This window comes from Bufo bufo, chromosome 4 (assembly GCF_905171765.1).
Source record: "Bufo bufo chromosome 4, aBufBuf1.1, whole genome shotgun sequence".
Lineage (NCBI taxonomy): Eukaryota > Metazoa > Chordata > Amphibia > Anura > Bufonidae > Bufo > Bufo bufo.
Genome location: NC_053392.1, coordinates 225002295 through 225025964, shown reverse-complemented (window position 1 = coordinate 225025964; position 23670 = coordinate 225002295). Strand labels below are relative to the sequence as shown.

The 23670-nt window shown below is 42.8% G+C and overlaps 1 protein-coding gene across 1 annotated transcript in view; it reads right to left on the bottom strand.

Annotated features, from left to right (window-relative positions):
* Positions 1 to 23208, bottom strand: part of LOC120997961 (probable cation-transporting ATPase 13A4) — a 196187-nt gene extending 172979 nt beyond the window's left edge. The window contains exons 1-3 of the mRNA XM_040428343.1: positions 23080 to 23208; positions 14919 to 15092; positions 7937 to 8071 (exon numbers count right to left, since the gene is read on the bottom strand). Of these exons, the coding sequence (XP_040284277.1) occupies positions 7937 to 8071; positions 14919 to 15092; positions 23080 to 23142 (372 nt within the window). The 5' untranslated portion in view covers positions 23143 to 23208. The remainder of the gene's footprint in view (positions 1 to 7936; positions 8072 to 14918; positions 15093 to 23079) is intronic.
* Between the last annotated feature and the right edge of the window lie 462 nt (positions 23209 to 23670).

The window sequence follows — 23670 nt, the reverse complement described above, 5'->3', positions numbered from 1 at the left end:
ACAGTGATGTCTGCTTCTCTGCTGGATCCAACCGACGAAAAGGACCAGCAGAGGAGCAGAGAAGCCATATAACAGATCATATTTACTAATATGATCTGTTATCTGGTTTGTGATTCGATTTTTTAAAAATCAGCAACCTGCCAGCGACGATCATTGGCTGGCAGGTTGCTGATGCAACTCTCCTCGAACTTTTGCCGGCCCGCGATGCGCATGCGCGGGCCGGCTGTGACCGAAATCTCGCGTCTCGCGAGAGGACGCGCCGGCGCGTCCAGGAGGAATTAAACAACCACCTCCAGGACGCGTCTGTGCGTACAGCGGTCCGGAGGTGGTTAAGAAGACGAACAGCAAAAAAAAAAAAATAGTACTGTCTCTTTAAGAAGACGAACAGCAGCGTAGACAGGTAAGGTAACACAGTGCAATGTAGAGAAGCAGTTTTGAACATTCACTTGAAGTGCAGTAAGCTTGTGCGACCATGTGCTTTCACAAGATGGCGGATGGCACTGAGCTTGATAGCAAATTAGGCACACACACTGCAGGCTTTAGGAATTCTATGCATCTTTTGACTATTCTGACTCAGATTGTTGTAATAGCGATTTATCCCTAGTGAGACCTCTATGCCTGGCCTGTATAAGCAGATATAATCACTGCGGACAATCCTTATCAGATAGCTTGAACAAGGAAATGAATGACAGATAAGGCAGAAAAAAAAGTGCATTACCAAAAACGGCCACTAGATGGGAGCATATGACAACATATGAATATATGAATAGTTCAACTAAACAAAACTATATAGATTTAACCGCGTAGCAGCACACATCCGGAAGCAAGTGCGGATGCAATGCGTTTTTCACTGATGGTTGCTAAGAGATGTTGTATATAAACCTTTTTATCACGCGCATGAAAAAAACATCAAAACACATTGCACCCGCGAGGGAAAAAAAATTATCAACTGTACGCAATCGTAGACAGAACTTGCTTGCAAAATGGTGCGAGTTTCCCTGAACGCATCCGGACCTAATCCATCACGCTTGTGTGAAAGAGGCCTTAGGCCTCCTGCACACGGCCATATTTTTGGTCCGTGTCCAATCCGCATTTTTTGCAGATCGCAGGTGTACCCATTCATTTCTATGGGGCTATTAAAAAAAAAAAATAATAATAACACAGATGTTATTCATGTGCTGTTCACATCCATGTGGCCGGGCCGCAAATTATAGAACCTGTCCTATTTTTGTTCGATTTGCGGACAAGAATAGGCATTTTTACAGTGGGTACCGTGAAAATTGAGCACTGCATCCTATATTGTGCAGCTGTGATTTGCGGAACACAAAACAAATACGGTCATGTGCAGTAAGCCATATGGAATCTGCAACAGTGTCTCTGACTGTTGAGATCCTATGTATTTCCATTTTTCGAGGAAACATGTTCAGTTCTAGATCTATACAAACCCACAGATTTTGCATCACAAACACCAAGAGAAGCCAGAAAAAAGCCTGTAGTCTATGCACATGACTTTAGATAATCAGATTTTTGAAAGTACAATATTTGTGGCGTATTAAAACATAACTTTTATTAATCAGTATCAAAATTAGCACAATACTTATATTAAAAAAATAACTGAAACCTAAACAGCCGTATACACCTTTATAAATGTGAACAAAACGCCCTAGGTCTGATGTAACAAGGAAATTAAAGGGGTAGTCCGCTTTCCGATACAGATTGTCTATCCTTAGGATAGGTCATCAATATGAAGTCGACTGTGTCCGATTCCCGGTACCCCCACCAATCAGCTGTTAGTTGAGCACTATTTACCTGCTTGCCGTCGACATTGCAGCGGTGGGCAGTGTAATTACAGCTCCTCCTCACTTGAATGGGAAGGCGCAGTTATAGTAACACTCTGTCCCATTCAAGGGAATAAGATGAAGGAGAATCAATTACACTGCTCACCTCTGCAGTGTCAACGGCAAGCAGGTAAACAGTGAAAAGAACGCAGTGCTTCCATGAGAGCTGCAGTCTTTTCGAACAGCTGATCGGCAGGGGTGACGGGAGTTGGATCCCCTCCGACCTGATTTAAAACCCGAGAACTGTATCTGGTTATTTATTCTATATACACTGCTCAAAAAAATAAAGGGAACACAAAAATAACACATCCTAGATCTGAATTAATTAAATATTCTTCTGAAATACTTTGTTCTTTACATAATTGAATCTGCTGACAACAAAATCACACAAAAAAAAAAATGGAAATCAAATTTTTCAACCCATGGAGGTCTGGATTTGGAGTCACACTCAAAATTAAAGTGGAAAAACACACTACAGGCTGATCCAACTTTGATGTAATGTCCTTAAAACAAGTCAAAATGAGGCTCAGTAGTGCGTGTGGCCTCCACGTGCCTGTATGACCTCCCTACAACACCTGTGCATGCTCCTGATGAGGTAAAGGACGGTCTCCTGAGGGATCTCCTCCCACACCTGGACTAAAGCATCTGCCAACTCCTGGACAGTCTGTGGTGCAACGTGACGTTGGTGGATAGAGCGAGACATGATGTCCCAGATGTGCTCAATTGGATTCAGGTCTGGGGAACGGACTGGCCAGTCCATAGCATCAATGCCTTCGTCTTGCAGGAACTGCTGACACACTCCAGCCACATGAGGTCTAGCATTGTCTTGCATTAGGAGGAACCCAGGGCCAACCGCACCAGCATATGGTCTCACAAGGGGTCTGAGGATCTCATCTCGGTACCTAATGGCAGTCAGGCTACCTCTGGAGAGCACATGGAGGGCTGTGCGGCCCTCCAAAGAAATGCCACCCCACACCATTACTGACCCAATGCCAAACCGGTCATGCTGGAGGATGTTGCAGGCAGCAGAACGTTCTCCACGGCGTCTCAAGACTCTGTCACGTCTGTCACATGTGCTCAGTGTGAACCTGCTTTCATCTGTGAAGAGCACAGGGCGCCAGTGGCGAATTTGCCAATCTTGGTGTTCTCTGGCAAATGCCAAATGTCCTGCACGGTGTTGGGCTGTAAGCACAACCCCCACCTGTGGACGTCGGGCCCTCATATCACCCTCATGGAGTCTGTTTCTGACCGTTGAGCAGACACATGCACATTTGTGGCCTTCTGGAGGTCATTTTGCAGGGCTCTGGCAGTGCTCCTCCTGTTCCTCCTTGCACAAAGGCGGAGGTAGCGGTCCTGCTGCTGGGTTGTTGCCCTCCTACGGCCTCCTCCAAGTCTCCTGATGTACTGGCCTGTCTCCTGGTAGCGCCTCCATGCTCTGGACACTACGCTGACAGACACAGCAAACCTTCTTGCCACAGCTCGCATTGATGTGCCATCCTGGATAAGCTGCACTACCTGAGCCACTTGTGTGGGTTGTAGACTCCGTCTCATGCTACCACTAGAGTGAAAGCACCGCCAGCATTCAAAAGTCAGGAAGCATAGGAACTGAGAAGTGGTCTGTGGTCACCACCTGCAGAACCACTCCTTTATTGGGGGTGTCTTGCTAATTGCCTATAATTTCCACCTGTTGTCTATCCCATTTGCACAACAGCATGTGAAATTGATTGTCACTCAGTGTTGCTTCCTAAGTGGACAGTTTGATTTCACAGAAGTGTGATTGACTTGGAGTTACATTGTGTTGTTTAAGTGTTCCCTTTATTTTTTTGAGCAGTGTACATTTAGTGCTAGTTTAAATACTGATTAATAAAAGTTAAGTTTTAATACTCTCCTAATATTGTACTTTGGCATATATCAGATGTATGGATTTCTCTATAAATCCCCATGCGGTATTATAGGCGCTTTTGGACTTTCATTGAGAATCTGATTTTTCCTTTACTTCACTACATAGGTCATCAATATCAGATCTGTGGGGTACAACTCCGGGGACCCCAATGATCAGCTGTTAGAAAGGGCAGTGGCGCTCCATGAGTACTTAGGCCACTTCGGGGACGGAATGGCCATAGAACTTACCATTTCCCGGTGGGCCGATGACCAGGGGGCCACCTAAACCCTCCTCTTTGCCACTGGCCGGGTACATAATAAGATTTCAGGGGTAATTAACGCTGTGAGAATCAGGTGCTCATGTACCCAGCCAGCGACTGCACATGCCCTCCTAAATTCAACTGCCATGGCCCACATATCACCTCCTAAGCCCCATGCTCCATATCTTAGAGAGAACTGGAAGAGGACAAAATATGGCAGCTATTGATGGCCACCACAAAGGGACAGCTTTTGGGGCAATATATTGTGCTGTTCTGTGGTATACAGTTCTGATGGGATTGTATTTTGCACTATGGTATTGCTGACCCCCACCAATTTGTGTTGCCCCGCCTTCTGTCAATACATCAATACATGGGGCCACTTTTTTTTTTTTTCCAGGGCCACTTTAGGTTCTCAATCCGCCCCCCAGGGCCTCTTCCTAGGCCAGTGATGTCACTGTACATGAGTCACATGGCCTAGCTGGAGCTCATTCCCATTCGAATCAAATGGGCTGAGCTGCAATACCAACCACAGCCACTGTACGATGTACAGTGCCGTGCTTGGTAAGCTGCCAGGAATCCACAGCTTGCGCTGGCGCTCTGGAGATCACTGCAGCTTCATTGAATAGCTGATCGGCGGGGATGCCGGGACTCAAACCCTCATAAATGTGATATTGATGATCGAACCTGCGGAAAGGACATCAATATTAAAATCCTGGATAACCTAACTATAACTTTGCAAACTGTTTCTTTAAAAAAAAAAAAAAAAAAAAAAAAAAAAACTTAATTAATCTTCTCTGTAAGGAGAGAGACCCTGAGAATGACTGACCATTTGCAGACTACTTACAGTACCTTGATCCCTAACTGGACTGCTGCTGTTATTTGGGTCAGCTGGGCATAGAGTGCTTCATGACCAGGGAGGGCCCTGTGTATCTTGCAAATGGTTTCAGACCATTACCATGCCAAAGGTTGTGCGAAGTTTTGTTGCCCTAGTCTTCAAATGTGGATAAAAACTAGAGACTGAGACAGTGCCAAACACTAGGAGGCTCTGTGTTAACCAAGTGCCAGTTGTTAGCGACTATGTGAGCTTAACAGAGACTGTACCCTTGAAGCTGTGTGCCCATAAAGACTGTGACCATCAAGCTGTGTGCCCATAAAGACTGTGACCATCAAGCTGTGTGCCCATAAAGACTGTGACCATCAAGCTGTGTGCCCATAAAGACTGTGACCATCAAGCTGTGTGCCCATAAAGACTGTGACCATCAAGCTGTGTGCCCATAAAGACTGTGACCTGCAAGCTGTGTGCCCATATAGACTATGACCATCAAGCTGTGTGCCCATAAAGACTGTGACTAGCAAGCTGTGTGCCCATAAAGACTGTGACCACCAAGCTATGTGCCCATAAAGACTGTGACCTGCAAGCTGTGTGCCCATAAAGACTGTGACCATCAAGCTATGTGCCCATAAAGACTGTGACCAGCAAGCTGTGTGCCCATAAAGACTGTGACCAGCAAGTTGTGTGTTCCTTAGAGAATAAAATTGCTAATCTATGTGCCAAAATCTGTAACCACCTTTGAACTGTGCTGTGTTGACCTCTGTGCCATGCTCAAGTGGGTCAGGGTCTGCACACCAAAAATTAACCCTCTTACAGGCAGCTCCATTTTATATTTTTCGGCACACTGTTAACTATACAGGACCCTGAAGAAGCTTCTGTGCTCTGCATAAAAGGCGATTTACAGCCTCCCGCAGCTCTTTCTGACTTTTACATGTAAGTATTTGGTTTATCTGTTTGAGTTAAAGAGGTTGTACCGGTTACATATAAACTCAGGCAACCCCTGTAAACTACAGAAAATAAATGAATATATACTCACCTGTTTTCTCCTCTGTTATGTCCTGCACTGTGCTCCAATCCTCACTGCTGCCATTTGTTAATCTGGCTGCAGCAGTGATTTTTTGTGCTCACATCTCACCACTGCAGCCAATTAGTGGCTTCAGCAGAGACACCCCGTGCATGGCTGAGGCAATCAATCAACTGCAGTGGGAACTTGTGCACGAAACGTCACCGATGCAGCCAAGAAGATGACATCAGAAGACGGAGGACCAGAGCATAGCACTCAAAGAAACAGGAGGAAAAAAGCAAAAGGAGTAACCATTCATTTTTTATTTTAGGCCATTTCCAGATAATAACTGCTTCAGAACCACCAGGTTCTTCTGTGCAAGTGCTGGATCATTTATGAATAAAAATGATGTTAAATTTCTTAGGTTTTAATCCATGTGCATAATAGAGCAATGTAAAATATTATATTTCTATAATTAAAAATAATCAGACATATTTGTATTTTACTTGATAATACCTTTCATTTTCTTACCAAAAAAATAAACATGAATAAGCAAATGATAAAAAAATAAAATAAAGCTTTAGTTTTTATTTAATGGTGATTAGGAAACTTCCCGGTGGGCCGTTACCCAGAGGCCACCCGAGCTCTCCTTAAGACTGATAGCCAGGTAAGTAATGTTCCTGACAAAATTCAACTTTATTGCCATCCTGATGCAACTGGAGTGTGTGGCGCTGACCGACACAGGAGGGAAGTTAATGGGGAGGGTATTTTTGCTGCTGGAGCATTATTTTGTGATGCATTGTGGTATTTGGTTCTGCTTGGGCAGTGTATTGTTCTGCACTGTGGTAGTTGACTCTACATGGGGTGATTTCATATGCTGCAATATGGGAATGCTGGCACCGCCTACTTGTGTTGGCCATGCCTTCTGTCAATTTGGTGGCCCTTCATACATCATGGGGCTACCTTTATTTTTTTTTATTTTTTTCCAGGGCTACTTTAAGTTCCCAGTCCGCCCCTGTATTGCAGGAACACTAATCATGAGACTTGGGGCCCCCAAGTCCCTTGTACGAATGGGGCGGTATTGCGCATGCATGACCACAGCTTCATTCACTGTATATAGAACTTGAGTATTCGGCTATCTCAATCAGTCTCATAGTGTCACACTTCGGTGTGGGAGGGAAACCTGCTCCGAACGTAGGAGGGAAAGGCCTGGAAACTAGGGAAAGATGCAGGTCATCTCATAGAGAAACCCTAATCAAAGTCCTGACTGACTGTAAGTATGAACTGTCCCCGAAGGTAGGTGAGTTCATACACTGGAACCTAAAGTCCTAACACACCCTGTAGGACCCTGGTACTAATGTCAGGACAAGAGACAACCTGTTCCTCCAAACGGTAGGACGAACATGAGTCTCCCTCAGGCCTAAACACAAATGACAAGGAAAAGAGCAACACAAGTAAACCCACACAATAAACAAAAGAGGAAGAAGACACTTAACTTCAAATGGCTATGAAAGCACAGGAACTCTGCCAAGATCCAAACACCAGCAATCCACAACAACAAGACAGAAGCTATAAACCGCACAGCATGGTGGGAGAAGCCACAATAAATAGGGAAGGTAAAATGACCACATAAGCAACACCTAAAGCAAGGGGTGTGGCCATTACCAGAAACAACACGGACAAGAATTGATCCACAAGAAATCTGTCAGATCAAACCACGTGTTGCCAGTCTCACTGATCTCCTGGCACCTGTCACGGGAACGTCCGTGACACATAGTGAATAAAGCAGTGGGCACATATGCGCACTTATCTGACAGGACCCCTTTAAGATTGCAGCCAACAGGGGCAGCTAATTTTACCACTTACATAGAATTACATGGAAGTCATTCAGCAACATGGCAGCTATCATAAGAAGTGATCAGGACTTCAGAACTGGAAAGTTTACTTTATTAGAAAGGTGGTGTAGAAAAAGCCACAGGGTATACAGGTCTCTGCATGAGAGAGGGAATTCTGGAACAGCCTTTATAATCCTCCCCACTTTGCTATGTAGCACATTTACTACTTGCCATATACCGTACATTATGTATGTGGAACATACTTCCAAGAATGCTAGCAAGCGTACCTGTAGTGCAGGCTTAATCACCGCCTTAGTAATGACAGAGTCCACATACTGTGTGACTGCGCTGAAAGACTGGTATTCAGGGGCAGATAACTGAATTGAGAGTACATTCTTCCATGTATGTTGTTTGAAGGCATCCTACAATAAAACAGCAATAGATCAATTCAAGGAGACATTACACCCAACACAATGCACAAGGCTTCCAAGTAACATCACATAAATGCCGTATTTACTCAGTCTCAGTGTACAGATGTAGTAGAGTTAACACACATGCTTTATTAGACGTGTTATCTAAACTAAATGCGTTAAGCCGACACCTTCAATTGCTTTTCAATGGCTTTTGTTTCAAGATAACACGATGAGTTAAGAAATTTGAGTTAAGAGTTTTTGTGTTAACCCTGCTACTTCTGTATTGTCCTTCCTAATTACCGTATGTTAAAGGGGTTCTCTGTGACATTAGTATTGATGTTAAAGAGGGTGTCCCATTAAAACAACTCCTGTGGATAGCGGATAGGTTTCTGATTGGCAGGGTCTGACTGCTGGAGCTCTGCCGATCATGAGGATGGGGGCCACTGCTCCCCGTTGGAATGGAGCGGCAGACACACATACGTGTTTGCCTCTCCATTCAGCTCTAGGGGTCCCCTGAAGATAGCCATATCTCTGTCAGCCCAACAAAGCTGATTGGAGCATGTTCTCGTGATTGGTGAGGCCCCAACGGGCGTTTCTGAAGGTCTGAAGCTGCCGCCCGCCGCCGCCGCCGTTGGTGCCCAGCTCCTCCCCTGATCCTTTCAGCGCCGCCTGAATGTAAAGAAATCCGCCTCCGGCTCTCGCTCAGTGCCCCCTCCTCCTTTTCAAAGATCCTGCGCGTGCGCACAGGCCTGTGCCTGATGCGCCCGTGCGGACATTTAGAATCAGCCTCATCAGACGAGCACTGCAGCCAGCCACTCAGAGCCTGCCAAGCGCTGTATGGAGCCGCACGTCTGCCCACAGCTGATTTCAAAGACCCACAGAGGACTATATTATATCCCCCTTTTCTCCACTCCATATTTGTGCGCACGCGCGGGATCTTTGAAAAGGAGGAGGGGGCACTGAGCGAGAGCCGGAGGCGGATTTCTTTACATTCAGGCGGCGCTGAAAGGATCAGGGGAGGAGCTGGGCACCAGTGGCGGCGGGCGGCAGCTTCAGACCTTCAGAAACGCCCTGGGCACCTTATCCACAAGATTGACAGGTTAGATAAAAGGTATTTTTATCAAAACGAGACGGCGAATTTATGTTATAACAACACCTTTGTAATCACAAGGGCGCCATGGAGAGAACAATACTTTTAAAAGGGGGGGGTTAGAAAGTGGTGACAGAGTCCCTTTAAGTTGACAGGAAGGACCAGTCACCAGACATTTTTTCATCTTCAAGGAGTTTTTGCTGCCATCAGGATTTTTATGAAAAGCGAAGAATTTGAGCCCCTGATGTGTTATGGGAATAGATTCATCTTAAAGGGGTTGTCTCCTCCTTTTTTAAAAAAAGGAGGAGCAGTAAATGTTCTTAAATAAAAAAAAGGAATAAAAAAAATAAGTTGCAGTTGCGGTGGTCCCACACAGGTCTTTGCTCATAGGCTGCCAGAACAGTGACATCAGCAGTGTTGTAATTACCAACATCACTGATTGGCTGTAGCAGTCACATGCCAGTGTGACACGGTATCACTGGCAGCCTAGAAACAAAGACTGGTGGGGGACCACTGGCACATCTGAGCTTGATTGTGCGGGACTTGAAGTGGCAAATATATCTTTTTTTTATTTCAGAAATTTTAAAGCTTCTTTTTTCACACTATCAGACAAACCTTTCAAAGGCTGAAGATACAGCTTTTTTTTTTAGCTACAGCACGACAATCATAGTCTGGAGCAGGGGTCAGGACCCTTTGGCACTCCAGCTCGGCTGCGCTTGTAACTCCCATAGAGGTGAGTGGAGCATATGGTACTTTCAGAACAGCTGGTGTGCTGGAGGTTGTGAGGAACACATGGAGTTGTGGGGACACTGTAGCCCATGTTTCAGACAGTCACATGTGCCCAAAAGGAATATCAATTCGAAAGAGATGAGATTACATTGATATTGTGCACAATAAACGTCTCTAGTAACGATCTAAGACTCTCAGCATTAATTAACGATGGTTAATCCGTTACTTATGTACCAGACAGAGTTCAACAAGTGCCCTCCTAAATTCAACTATATCACCATTATCAAGACGGTGATACCATTAAATACTGCAGCAGGCACAGGCGCCCATGGCTTCCTGCCCCGCTGTTCACCCTCATAGGAAACAGGATACTATACAGATCACACAGGGATGCAGATATCTCAGAGACCTGTGGCCTTCACTGCAGATAGTAGGGCTAAGGCACAATGGGGGGGGGGGGATTTATCTCCCCCCCCACACACACCATTTTTATGCCATAAAAAATTGCAAACACCAGGTTTATGACTTTTTAAATGCCACTGTGTCAAAAATCTAGGTGCAAGTGGCATTTCTACACCACACTCACCACTTTCTGAAAATGGGCAGTGGTGGGGTGTCATCATAGATTACATTTTAGGTGCACAGACTGCCAGAGGATGCAACTAAATGCCAGTCTTTAATAAAATTTCCCACAATGTCTTGTAGGCCTAGCTAAGGCTACTTTCACACTCGCAACGGATCCGTTCAGATAATACAACCGTCTGCATCCGTTCAGAATCCGTTTGTATTATCTTTAACATAGACAAGACGGGTCCATCTTGAACACCATTGAAAGTCAATGGAGGACGGATCAGTTTTCTGTTGTGCCAGATTGTGTCATAGAAAACGGATCCGTCCCCATTGACTTACATTGTGTGTCAGAACGGATCCGTTTGGCTCAGTTTCATCAGACGGACACCAAAACTCTGTAAGCAGCGTTTTATTGTCCACCTCCAAAGCGGAATGGAGACGGATCGGAGGCAAACTGATGCATTCTGAGCGGATCCTTATCCATTCAGAATACATTAAGGGCAAAACTGATCCGTTTTGGACCGCTTGTGAGATCCCTGAACGGATCTTACAAACGGAAACTAAAACATGAGTGTGAAAGTAGCCTAAGCTGAATGTAATGATACCTTTCAATTAAGTGATCTGTTTGATAATTCTGGAGAAAAAATTTACTTTTAAACCATATGAAAGTGAGCACTGAGAGCGGACCTAAGCCACTCTGTCCACCCTTACTCCACCTGCTTCCTCTGCCAGCCCATACCTCTTCTTCTTGATTGATAGGACCAGGAGAGATCACTACATAAGAAGCAGGAGGAGCAAAAGACTGGTACTGGGCCTACCCTTACTGCACCTAACTGCTCATTTGTATATAGATTTCTTGAGAACAAAGCAAAAGGATCACTAAGTGAAAGGCATCGTTACATTCATCTTCCTATGAGAAACACATGACTGGAGTAGATGCAAAGGAGGTCAATAAAAGTACTCGAGAGAAAAAATAATAAAAAATAATGATTTATGGCCATCCTATTTACTATGTACAAGTTTGTACAGTGATTTATCTAGGGATCTTCATACCCCCATCTGTATCTATAGGAATGGGGATAGGTACAGTTTGCAATTACAGAAGGGTTTTCTTTACTGGAAGAGTAATGGGACACTGAAGCTTTCTGAAGAACTTGTGATGTTTGAGTCATTGAATATGGTTAATAAAACTGTTAATAGGTTAACTAGAGATGAGAGAATCGAATCCTACAAAGTGGAATTCGATCCGAATTTCAGGATAAATTTGATTTGCCTCGAAGCCGAATTTCCTCGTGCTTCGTGTAAGCGAATCGATTTAAACTAAAATAGTGTAAAAAACTAAAATAATTCATACTTACCGCTTCCATTTGCCCGCAACGGGCCGCCAGCCGCCATCTTGATTGAAGATCTCGGCCGAAATCCCGTGTGTCGGCCGGCGTGATGACGCAATCTCACGCCGCGTGAGATTTCGCGCCAGATCTTCAAGCAAGATGGCGGGGGCCAGCCTAAGTTTGAACAAATTTTTTTTTAATGTTAAAAACGGTGTATGAACGCAGCATCTGAGGGGTAAAATGACTGGGGGAGGCGCTATTGCAGCTCCTTGTCATTGCATCCACTACTTACAAAAAAATGCACTTTGTGACAAAGTAATTCCTCAGAAAGCAAATTCTTTTTGTAAAATTCGGCAAATCAGCTGAATCGAACTTTTGAAAAATTTACTCATTTCTAAGGTTAACCTGTAGAGGACCTCCGCCGTACATGTACAGCGCTGGTGAACATGATTTAAGGACCAGCGCCGAACATGTACAGCATGAGAAAGACCTGGCAGTCAATAACAGCCGGGCCCCTGCTGCATACGCCGGCATTGGTGAAAACGCCAATGCCGGTGTATTAACCTCTTATATGCCGGGATCAAAGCTGACCGCGGCATGCAGGGGGTTTGCGGAGGGTATGGGTGCCTCCACTTCTCCATCGGGTCCCAGCGCTGCAGTGGCGGAGACCCGATGGCAGAGAAGGCAAGCCCGATGCCTTCCATAGGCATCAGGGCCTGCCTTCTATAGAAGCCTGCGAGATCCAACCCTTAGGCTGGGTCCCAAAGGAAGGCAGTCAGCATAAAAGCTGACAGAGGGGATATGATAGAAACTTTTAAATACATAAAGGGAATCAACTCGGTAAAGGAGGAGAGCATATTTAAAAGAAGAAAAACTACCACAAGAGGACACAGTTTTAAATTAGAGGGGCAAAGGTTTAAAAGTAATATAAGGAAGTATTACTTTACTGAGAGAGTAGTGGATGCATGGAATAGCCTTCCTGCAGAAGTGGTAGCTGCAAATACAGTAAAGGGGTTTAAGCATGCATGGGATAGGCATAAGGCTATCCTTCATATAAGATAGGGCTGGGGGCAATCCATAGTATTCAGTATATTGGGCAGACTAGATGGGCCAAATGGTTCTTATCTGCCGACACATTCTATGTTTCTATGTGTTACAATACAGGTTGTATTGTAATACATTGTAGAGGGGATCAGACCCCAGAAGTTGAAGTCCCAGAGTGGGACAAAAAAAAAAGTGCTTTTCATAAAAAAATAATAATAAAGTTTCAAGTAAAAAAAAAAGCCCCTTTCCCAAAATAAAACACATAAAATTGCAAAAAAAAAAAAAAAAGGACATATTGGGTATTGCTGCATCCGTTACGAACAGCTCTATAAAAATATCACATGATCCACCCCCTCACCTGAACGCCGTAGAAAAACAAAAAAAACTGTGCTAAAACATGTCACCTTACATAACAAAAAGTGCAACACCAAGAGATCAAAAAGGCATATTGCCACAAAAAAAGTACCAATCAACCCGTCACCTCATCCCGCAAAAAATGAGACCCTACATAAAACAATCGGGCAAAAAATAAAAAACTATGGGTCTCAGAATATGGAGACACTAAAACATGATTTTTTTTTCTTTCAAAAATGCTTTTATTGTGTTAAAGTGAAACAAAAATATCCCCTGCATAACGGAAACGGGATGGATCGGTTTTGCAGCCCATAGATGTTCATAGATATTCTGACTAAATGAATAACGGAATGCCTCTAAAAAGGCATTCCGTTATTCATTCCATCATAGAATTGAGTTATGGTCAGTGGTAAAGGAATCCATAACGTAATTCACCTTTTACCACAAAACAAAGTGTGAGCGAATTTTAAAATATAAAATTCGCTCATCTCTAATGGAGACACTAAAAAAAATTTTTTTTTTTAAATGCTTCATTATGTAAAACCAAAACAAACACAAAAAAAAAGTCATATTTGGTATTGTCGCGTCCGTAAAAACCTGCTCTATAAAAATAGCACATGATCTAACCCGTCAGATGAACATATGTATCCTAAAATAGTACCAACAAAACTGCCACCTAATCCCGTAGTTTCCAAAATGGGATCACTTTTTTGGAGTTTCTAATCTAGGTATCAGGGGGTCTTCAAATGTGACATTGCAACTTAAAATTATCTCAGTGAAATCTGCCTTCCAAGTTTACAATCACAAATGGGGTGTTTCTGTAAACTGGATTAAAATGAATTAAAATGTGAAATCTGCCCAAAAAGTGAAATTTTTAAATTTCATCTACATTTTCCTTTAATTCTTGTGGAACACCTAAAGGGTTAACAAAGTTTGTAAAATCAGTTTTGAATACTTTGAGGGGTGTAGTTTCTAAAATTGGGCCATTTATGGGTGGTTTCTATTATGCAAGACCCACAACTTGATTTCAGACCTGAACTGGTCCTTAAAAAGTGGGTTTTGGAATTTTCCGAAAAATTTCAAGATTTTCTTCTAAACTTCTAAGCCTTCTAACGTCCGCAAAAAAAAAATGGCATTCCCAAAATGATCCCAACATAAAGTAGACCTATGGGAAATGTAAAGTAATAACTATTATATGAGGTATCACTTATCTGTTTTAAAAGCAGAGAAATTGAAATTTGGAAAGATGCAAAGTTTTCAATTTTTTTTTGTAAATTTGGGATTTCTTTTTAAATAAAAATGAAAAATATTGACTGAAATTTACCACCATCATGAAGTACAATGTGTCACAAGAAAATCTCAGAATGGCTTGGATTAGTAAAAGCATTCCAAAGTTATTACCACATAAAGTGACATGTCAAATTTTAAAAAAACAGCCTAGTCCTTAAGGTGAAAACTGGCAGGGTCCTGAAGGGGTTAAACTTGTTGGACTTGTGTCATTCACAACACAACAATGGGATTCTGGCACTTGTCCCAGCAACATACCTCTTCTCTGCCAACAGGTAAAGATGGACCACATGCTACTAGTTTATAAGGGCAGTGTCACGAACAGCACAATAAACCAGATTTCCAGTTGTCAGATAACAATTCCAAAGTTTACATTCGGCTAAAAAGTAGTCTGCTCACTTTAGTCAGCCATTATTTTTGAAAACAGCTTATTACACCAAAAAATACTCACTGTAGTTCTGAGTAATACAACATCAGCTTCTCGCAAGGAACATGGGATGCAGTTGGCCCATACATGCCATTCTGGTTTCCAGTAGAATAGAAGCAACAGAAATCCAACGGACAATATATATCCACATATGCACAAGGCTTTTCGACAAATGCTGGTCCTGTATCCAAATATGTCCTATAAAAGAAATGATTGTATATATCTTAATTTTTCTTTAAAACATCAGAATCCTTTCATCCAATTTTGTTTTAATGCCATTTGACTTGGTCATGGTTTTACGAGCTGATGTCTGTAAAAATGGTGATATACAGTACGTAGATTTTTGGTTATTTTTGTTGGCAGTTGTTCAGTTTCTCAGGTCTTGAGTAAGATACATTTAGGAAGAATGGCACTTAGTTAAGGATGAGCGAATCGACTTCGGATGAAACATTTTTCGGATCAAACCATTTACCGAACTCTGGTTCGGTTTCAAGTGGTACCTTGGAACCCGAATACAAGTTTGGGAAATGTTTTTTTTTACAGTAGAAATCAATTTCCGAAGTTATTATGCAAAGTCTCGAGAGAGCTCATCAGAGCCAATTCCTTTCTAATACTATAAGCGCTCGCTCTGTACAGTATTGAAACAAAGTTTTATGCAAATTCGCTCATCCCTAATTATAATCTCTTGAATGCCCTATATCTACCAAAACCTGTGCACAAGAAGCAAGGCTGTCCAAAGCAACTATTCAGTTCTTAGCTTGTACATGTATTTCACAATGGTAGATTGGGTCTGTTTGACTGCTTTATGTAATACAATAATTTACAAAAAAAATTGTTAATGGAATTGGCCCATAGGGGACAAGTGTCTGATTGGGTTCCCTGCCGATCACAACCCTAAGTATCACGTCTGATATGGCAGGTAACAGACGTGCGGCGCAGAGGGGAGGGAAGTAGAGTACCCTTTCACTAGGGAGAGGGAGGAGTGGTGACCCCTAACTCACCTAGTACTGGCACCTTGCTGCCCTGAAGTCCCTAGACATATGCCGATCACATGCCTTGCCCATGGCTTACTCTGAAATAAGTCTTAGGTAGTGAATAGGGCGGTGGCAGCACTAGTCCTCACCACTGACACCTAGGGTAATAACAGGGAAAGGACAAACAACACAAACACCACAAACAATGCCCAAAGGGAGACAACAAACAGGAGACAACAACAGCAGTGGAGCAGAGATCCAACAGCTCCAGTTCCAACACCTTCACAGTAACTCCAACTCCACCAGAGGTGAGAACAGAAGATCTAGAAAGAAGGTCTATATCTGGCAACAAGGGAAGCAGAAAGGGAAAATATATAGTAGCTGGGAGTAGCTGACAGAACAGCTGAAAGGAAAAGCTACAGATTCCTAAGTGGGACAAAAAGGATTGCAAACCTAAGCAGAAAAACCTGGACCGGAATCTATTCCCATCACTAGGTCATGGAGCGATCTCTTGAAAGGCACAACAGGGTCAGCGATAGGACAACCCCTTTAACTCCAGATACTTCTGTCTATAAAGGGATACTGAAAGAGTTATGTTAAAAGAAATAAAAAAACATAAAAACACATTTAGAATTCTAAAAGTACAGGGTGGGCCATTTATATGGATACACCTTAATAAAATGGGAATGGTTGGTGATATTAACTTCCTGTTTGTGGCACATTAGTATATGTGAGGGGGGAAACTTTTCAAGATGGGTGGTGACCATGGCGGCCATTTTGAAGTTGGCCATTTTGAATCTAACTTTTGTTTTTTCAATAGGAAGAGGGTCACACATCAAACTTATTGGGAATTTCACACGAAAAACAATGGTGTGCTTGGTTTTAACGTAACTTTATTCTTTCATGAGTTATTTACAAGTTTCTGACCACTTATAAAATGTGTTCAATGTGCTGCCCATTGTGTTGGATTGTCAATGCAACCCTCTTCTCCCACTCTTCACACACTGATAGCAACACCGCAGGAGAAATGCTAGCACAGGCTTCCAGTATCCGTAGTTTCAGGTGCTGCACTTCTCGTATCTTCACATATACTAATGTGCCACAAACAGGAAGTTAATATCACCAACCATTCCCATTTTATTAAGGTGTATCCATACTGTATATTATAGTGCATTTGTAATGTGCGGCAGTTGTGTGCGGTTCTGCTGCGATACTGCAGGTATATAGAGGGACAAGCGTTATTGGAAAAAATAATTTCTACTGGTGTAATATACCAGTCGCCCCCCCCCCCCCAAAAAAAAAAGAGTGAAGCGGGGTGTAATATACCAATATATTTTCTTTATAGTGCATTTGGGTACTGTATAGTACATTTGTGCGTACGCGAAAATTATATTGCCGATATTTCGCATTGAAAACAAAGATAAATGGAGATCGCAAATTCGAATAATACATCTGGTATGTCACTGTCCATGTTGTGGGACTATTTGTGCACTTCTAGTAATTATTTCTTGGCTGCAAATATGAGCTGAAGGTTTTTCAGGTTCGCCTGCCATTAAAATGAATGGGACCCGCCGCGAACTTGCGGTTCGCAAACATTTGATCGCATTCGCGCACCGCCCCGGCAGATGTTCGTCCATCACTAATGACAATACTATGTCAATTATGCCAGATGGGACAATGTATAAGGTATCTCACATAATTGCCAATAAAGTGTCCAAACCATCAGATAACTAATCATGCTTAATAAACACCTGGACGCTTAAAGAAGAATGGAGGAGCAGGAGATCCAAAGGAACAACACACCAGCTCAACCAACTCCAGCAGGAAATATCAACCGAATGGTAACCAGTGTGAGTCAGAACTAAATAGAGTCTCCGTAATGACCACAAGCTGCAATTGACAAGAGGTGTGGTCATTACCAAACAACAACACTGCAAGGAGAAAACAGAGAGACTGTCAGATACCCTAATGTGCAGCCAGCCTCTCAGATCTTCTCACCTCTATCATGGGAGGGACAGTGACATTGTAGCTTTTATTTGGAAATCTGAGATGGAAGAACAATTACGGTGAACACGGAGATACTGCCCCTTAGGTATCCCACTTTTAAGAGGGAGAGGGTGACAGCTATCCCAGTGCAAAAAACTGTTGGTCACTGTTTTTTTTGCGAAACATACTGGTATGGATCTTGCCATCATCAGTCTTCATAATGTTTAAATCCAAGTAGGTAATTTGAACTGGGTTGATCTCAGATGAAAACAAAAGGCCACATTTGTTCAGAGCCTTAACAAACTCATTAAATTCTTCCTCAGTCCCAGTCCAAAAAAAATCAGGACATCATCAATGTACCTTAGCCACATCGAAACATGAGAAAACTAGACCACAGGCACACCCCCAAAGACCACTGCTTTCTCCCACAACCAGGTACAGATTGGCATAAGATGGTGTGCATGGACTCCCCATGGCCACGCCCCTGAGCTGGTGGTAGAAGCGGGGATTGAAGAGAAAGACATTGTGGTGTAGAATGAACTTCAGGAGATCGATGACAAACTCATTATGAGGTATGAAATCTCTCCCCCTTTCCTGCAGGAAATAGCGTACTGCCCTTAAACCACCCTCGTGGGGGATGGAGCTATTGAGGGCCTCCATGTCAAGGACGGCAAGCAGTGTATTGCCCTCGACGTAGAGACCATCCAATTTATTAACAATCTCCATTGAGTCCCTCACATAGGACACATGTTGGCCTATACAGTGTTAGAGTGATTTGTTAGGAAAGATTTGACCTATATGTTACAGTCCTCTGTCTTTCCTTTGACACTCTTCAGCCAGCAAGTGTTACTTTGTTTATCATAAATTTATTGTTACATTTTGAGGATTTGCGACACATTTCCCCCCCCCCATTTTTAATTATTTATTAATAAAGTATATCATTTTTAGCGCCTCTTTCCACACTGTGAGAAGAACACACATGGAGTACTGTGTACAGTTATGGGCTCCTGTGAACAAGGCAGAAATAGCAGAGCTGGAGAGGGTTCAGAGGAGGGCAACTAAAGTAATAACTGGAATGAGGGAACTACAGCACCGTAAAAAGATTATCAAAATTAGGGTTATTCACTTTAGAAAATAGACGACTGAAGGAAGATCTAATAACTATGTATAAATATATCAGGGGTCAGAACAGAGATCTATTCCATCATCTATTTATACCCAGGACTGTGAATGTGACGAGGGGACATCCTCTGCGTCTGGAGGAAAGAAGGTTTGTACACAAACATAGAAGAGGATTCTTTACGGTAAGAGCAGTGAGACTATGGAACTCTCTGCCTGAGGAGGTGGTGATGGTGAGTTCACTAAAAGAGTTCAAGGGGGGCTTTGATGTATTTCTGGAGTGTAATATTACAGGCAATAACTACTAGAGAGGGGTCGTTGATCCAGGGAGTTATTCTGATTGCTTGAATGGAGACGGGAAGGAATTTCTTTCCCCTTAAGTGGGGAAAATTGGCTTCTACCTCACAGTTTTTTTTGCCTTCCTCTGGATCAACTTGCAGCATAACAGGCTGAACAGATGCATTTTTTTCTCCCTTATAAACTATGTTACTATGTTAGGAGAGTCAGAGTACAAGCTCATGACAACCTTTGACACTCTCAGATCAGGAATTAATGTCTCACATGGATTTTATTTCTTTCTACATGTCTTAGGCTGGGTTCACACGGGCGTGACGGATTTGTTCAGGATATGTCCCGGGTGTATTGCGGCAAACCCACGCGAGTAGGTACGCAATTGCAGTCAGTTTTGACTGCGATTGTGTTCCGTTGTTCAGTTTTTATCACCCGGGTGCAATGTGTTTTGTGTGATAAAAAAATGAATGTGGTACCCAGACCCGAACTTCTTCACAGAAGTTCGGTTTTGGGTTAGGTGTTGTGTAGATTGTATTATTTTCCCTTATAACATGGCTAGAAGGGAAAATAATAGCATTCTGAATACTTAATACATAATGCTAAGTAAAATATGGCTGGAGGGGTTAAAAAATAAAATAAAATTTAACTCACCTTAATCCACTTGTTCACGGAGCCAGCATCTCTTCTGTCTTCATCTGTGAGGTAAAGGACCTGTGGTGACGTCACTGCGCTCATCACATGGTCCGTCACATGATCCATCTCCATGGTGAAAATAATAAAATCTACACAACACCTAACCCAAACCCGAACTTCTGTGAAGAAGTCCGGGTTCGGGTCTGGGTACCAAACATGCCGATTTTTCTCACGCGTGTGAAAAACGCATTAAAACGCTTTGTACTCTCGCTGAAAAATTGTGCATTTTCCCACAACGCACCCACATCTTGTCCGGCCCTCACACACGACGCCCGTGTGATAGAGTCCTTAGGCTACTTTCACATCTGCGTTTTTGCTGGATCCATCATGGATCAGCAAAAACGCTTCTGTCATGATCATCAACCAACGGCATCTGTAATGAACGGATCCGGTTGTATTATCTCTAAAATAGCCATGATGAATCCGTCTCTAAAACTATTGTAAGTCAATGGGGTACAGATAGTTTTTTTCTTTTGTCAGAGAAAACGGATCCGTCCCCATTGACTTACATTGTGTGTCATGACGGATTCCTCTTGCTCTGCATCCCAGGATGTACTCAAAAACACTGTTTGCAGCACTTTTGTGTGCATCATGGGAATGCAATAAAAACAGAGCAGAATGCATTCTGGTGCACTTTGTTCCCTTCAGTTCAGTCCCCATTGACAATAAATGGGGACAAAACTAAAGCGTTTTTCCCCCCGCTATTGAAATCCTATAACGGATCTCAATAGCGGAAAGGGTAAGCTCAGATGTGAAAGTAGCCTTAGCCTTAGGCTACTTTCACACTAACGTTAATATTTTCCGTTATTGAGATCCGTCATAGGGTCTCAATACCAGAAAAAAACGCTTCCGTTTTGTCCCCATTTATTGTCAATGGGGACAAAACATAACTGAACAAAATGCATTTCATTCTCATACCGGAGAGCAAACCGCAGCATATGGTGGTTTGATTTCCGTCCTAGGATTCCGTCATGGCCCACAATGCAAGTCAATGGGGACGGATCCGTTTTCTCTGACACTATAGAAAACGGATCCGTCCCCCATTGACTTTCAATGGTGTTCATGACAGATCCATCCTGGCTATGTTACAGATAATACAAGCAGATCCGTTTATAACGGATGCAGATGGTTGTATTATCAGTAACGGAAGCGTTTTTGCTGAACCCTGACGGATCCAGTAAAAACGCTGGTGTGAAAGTAGCCTTAGCCATTAATAGGTATCAAATACTCATTTTTATTTTTTTTGTGCCAAAACAGACCCACCGTGCGAATTTAGAAATCTGCCACATGTCAATTGTTTTCTGGGGAGTTTTTATGTGGATTCCATCCTTTGCAATACAAATCGTGAAATCTGTGCAAAACTGAAGAGATGAGCAAATTTATTCAAAATTCGATTTGGCTCCTTCGCCGAATTTTACATGTTTTTTTTTTTGACTTGAATGGAGCCAAGGAACGTGATTTGCGGGCAATAATAGGACATGTTCTATCTTTGAACGGAACAACGGAAATATGGAAACGGAATGCATACGGAGTACATTCAGTTTTTTTTTGCGGACCCATTGAATGAATGGTTCCGTATACGGAACGCATGTATACGTGTGCAAGAGGCCTAACACATGGGGTTTTGATACAGAAATGCAGGGATATCCGCGCCCGCGTGCAGGTTTTAGGATTTATTGGTAATTCCAACCACATTACACTGTAGCAGTAGAGACGAGCGTCTGCCCTCCGGCAAAATAAAATGACTAAGAAGTTACAGAACCGGATTCTTCTTAAACAAATAAAGGAAATGCACAAAAACTCAAACAGTTAAAAAACATTCTAATCAGAATTTTTTATTCTAGCACAAAGTCTAGTCAAATATGCCGTTTCCATAGAAATGCCTAATAGGTTTAAATGCTTAACAAAAATCATTGTTTTTATGCCAGTGACAAACACTACAGTCTGGTTCAAGCGTGAAAAATGTAAGATGGTCATGACATTTACTCACATGAAAGTCTTCAACCTTCTGGAACCCTCAAGCTGACTTGAACCACGCCAAGCTGGCATACCCAAGATGTCCATTGTAAGTATGTGTGTGTCTGGAAAAGTGTATTAGCCTACTGCGCAAGCGTAAAAACTCATCTCTGTATTTCTATGTTGTGCTGACTTTGACTCATTCAGACGAGTGATAGTCACATTGGGGATCTGTCTAAGGGCTCATGCACACAAACGTATTTTCTTTCCGTTCCGTTTTAGTTTTTTTTTCTTTTTTGTGGACCGTATGTGGAACCATTCATTTAAATGGGTCCTCAAAAAAAAACACAGAAGTTACTCCGTGTGCATTCCGTTTCCATATGTCAGTTCCACAAAAAAATAGAACATGTCCTATTATTGTCTGCATTACGGACGAGGATAGGATTGTTCTATTAGGGAATATGGAATGCACACGGACGTCATCTGTATTTTTTACGGATCCGTGTTTTGCGGACCGCAATATATATATATATGTGGTCGTGTACATGAGCCCTAAATGTAAGAGCACAAGGAATGAACAGTGACCCATTACAAATCCCATGTGTGATTCTACACACAGACCATCAGCCCCATGCCGAGAAAGTCGCTGTGTGCGCCATCCAGGTCTGATTGTCCTGCAACACTCACCTATTCTAGCGAATGGACCCCAGATGGACGCCATCTGTGCGATCATTTTAGATACTTGCAAATGTAGCACTCCTCTCCTGAAAGAGCCCTTCTTCGCTTCCTACGTCCATCTGGAGCCCTCCATAACTTTACAAGGCAGAAGATGAATCTATGCTAACAGGCTCCCAGTCCTACGGTGTCCCTAAACTCTACTCTAATATTCCACTTCTCCAGAATACGAAGTGCAGCACTGTGTATTACTGATGTAGCAGAGTTTGTCCTGCGTGGTGAAATATGTTAATATAGCTCAGTATGTTAACCATTGACGATCTGGCTTCATGAAAATAACAAATCAAGAGTGGTAGCAAATGACAAACTCGGCTCTACTAAATCTGTAGGCATAACATTATTAAACCTACCTAAGATACGTGGAGCCTGCGCCAAGAATTTTTCATTTCACGCACAGTGGTGCTGCCCAAGTGGATGAAACGTAAACTTACCATCTCATTTTCCTCCCCCTGATTAAGCAGCGCTTGGTGATTTTTCATGACGGTTTCCCCCATCAGTCCCGGGGAGGGTTCCTTCGGAGCAGTGAAGTCCCTGCACACCTTGCTGGACAGAAAGATACTGAAGTTTTCCCTGTGAAGGAACTTTAAGCTGGCTCCACCTTCTGCATCAGCCAGGTGATGTAACCCTTTCCATCCAGGTAATAGGACAAGCTGCCTACATAACTCAACTGCCTGACAATGGAAACAAATAAAATAAAATCAACCCCTTTTCTGTTAACGTATTCATCAGTGATAATCACTGTGTCATAACTTCATGTCCAAAAGCATCCACTGAAAGGACGCAGAACAGATTGGTACACTACAAATCAACTAACTGGAATGTAGGGAGAAAAAATATCAAAAATGAAAATGGGCCGAGTCTTTAAGGGGCTAAGGTGACAACCCCGACTCTTACAGCTATATCAATCGCTGTCAAAGAAAGATGGGTTGTCTCACTTCAGCAAATAGCATTTATCATGTAGAGAAAGTTACTACGAGGCACTTACTACTGTATTGTGATTGTCCATATTGCTTCCTTTACTG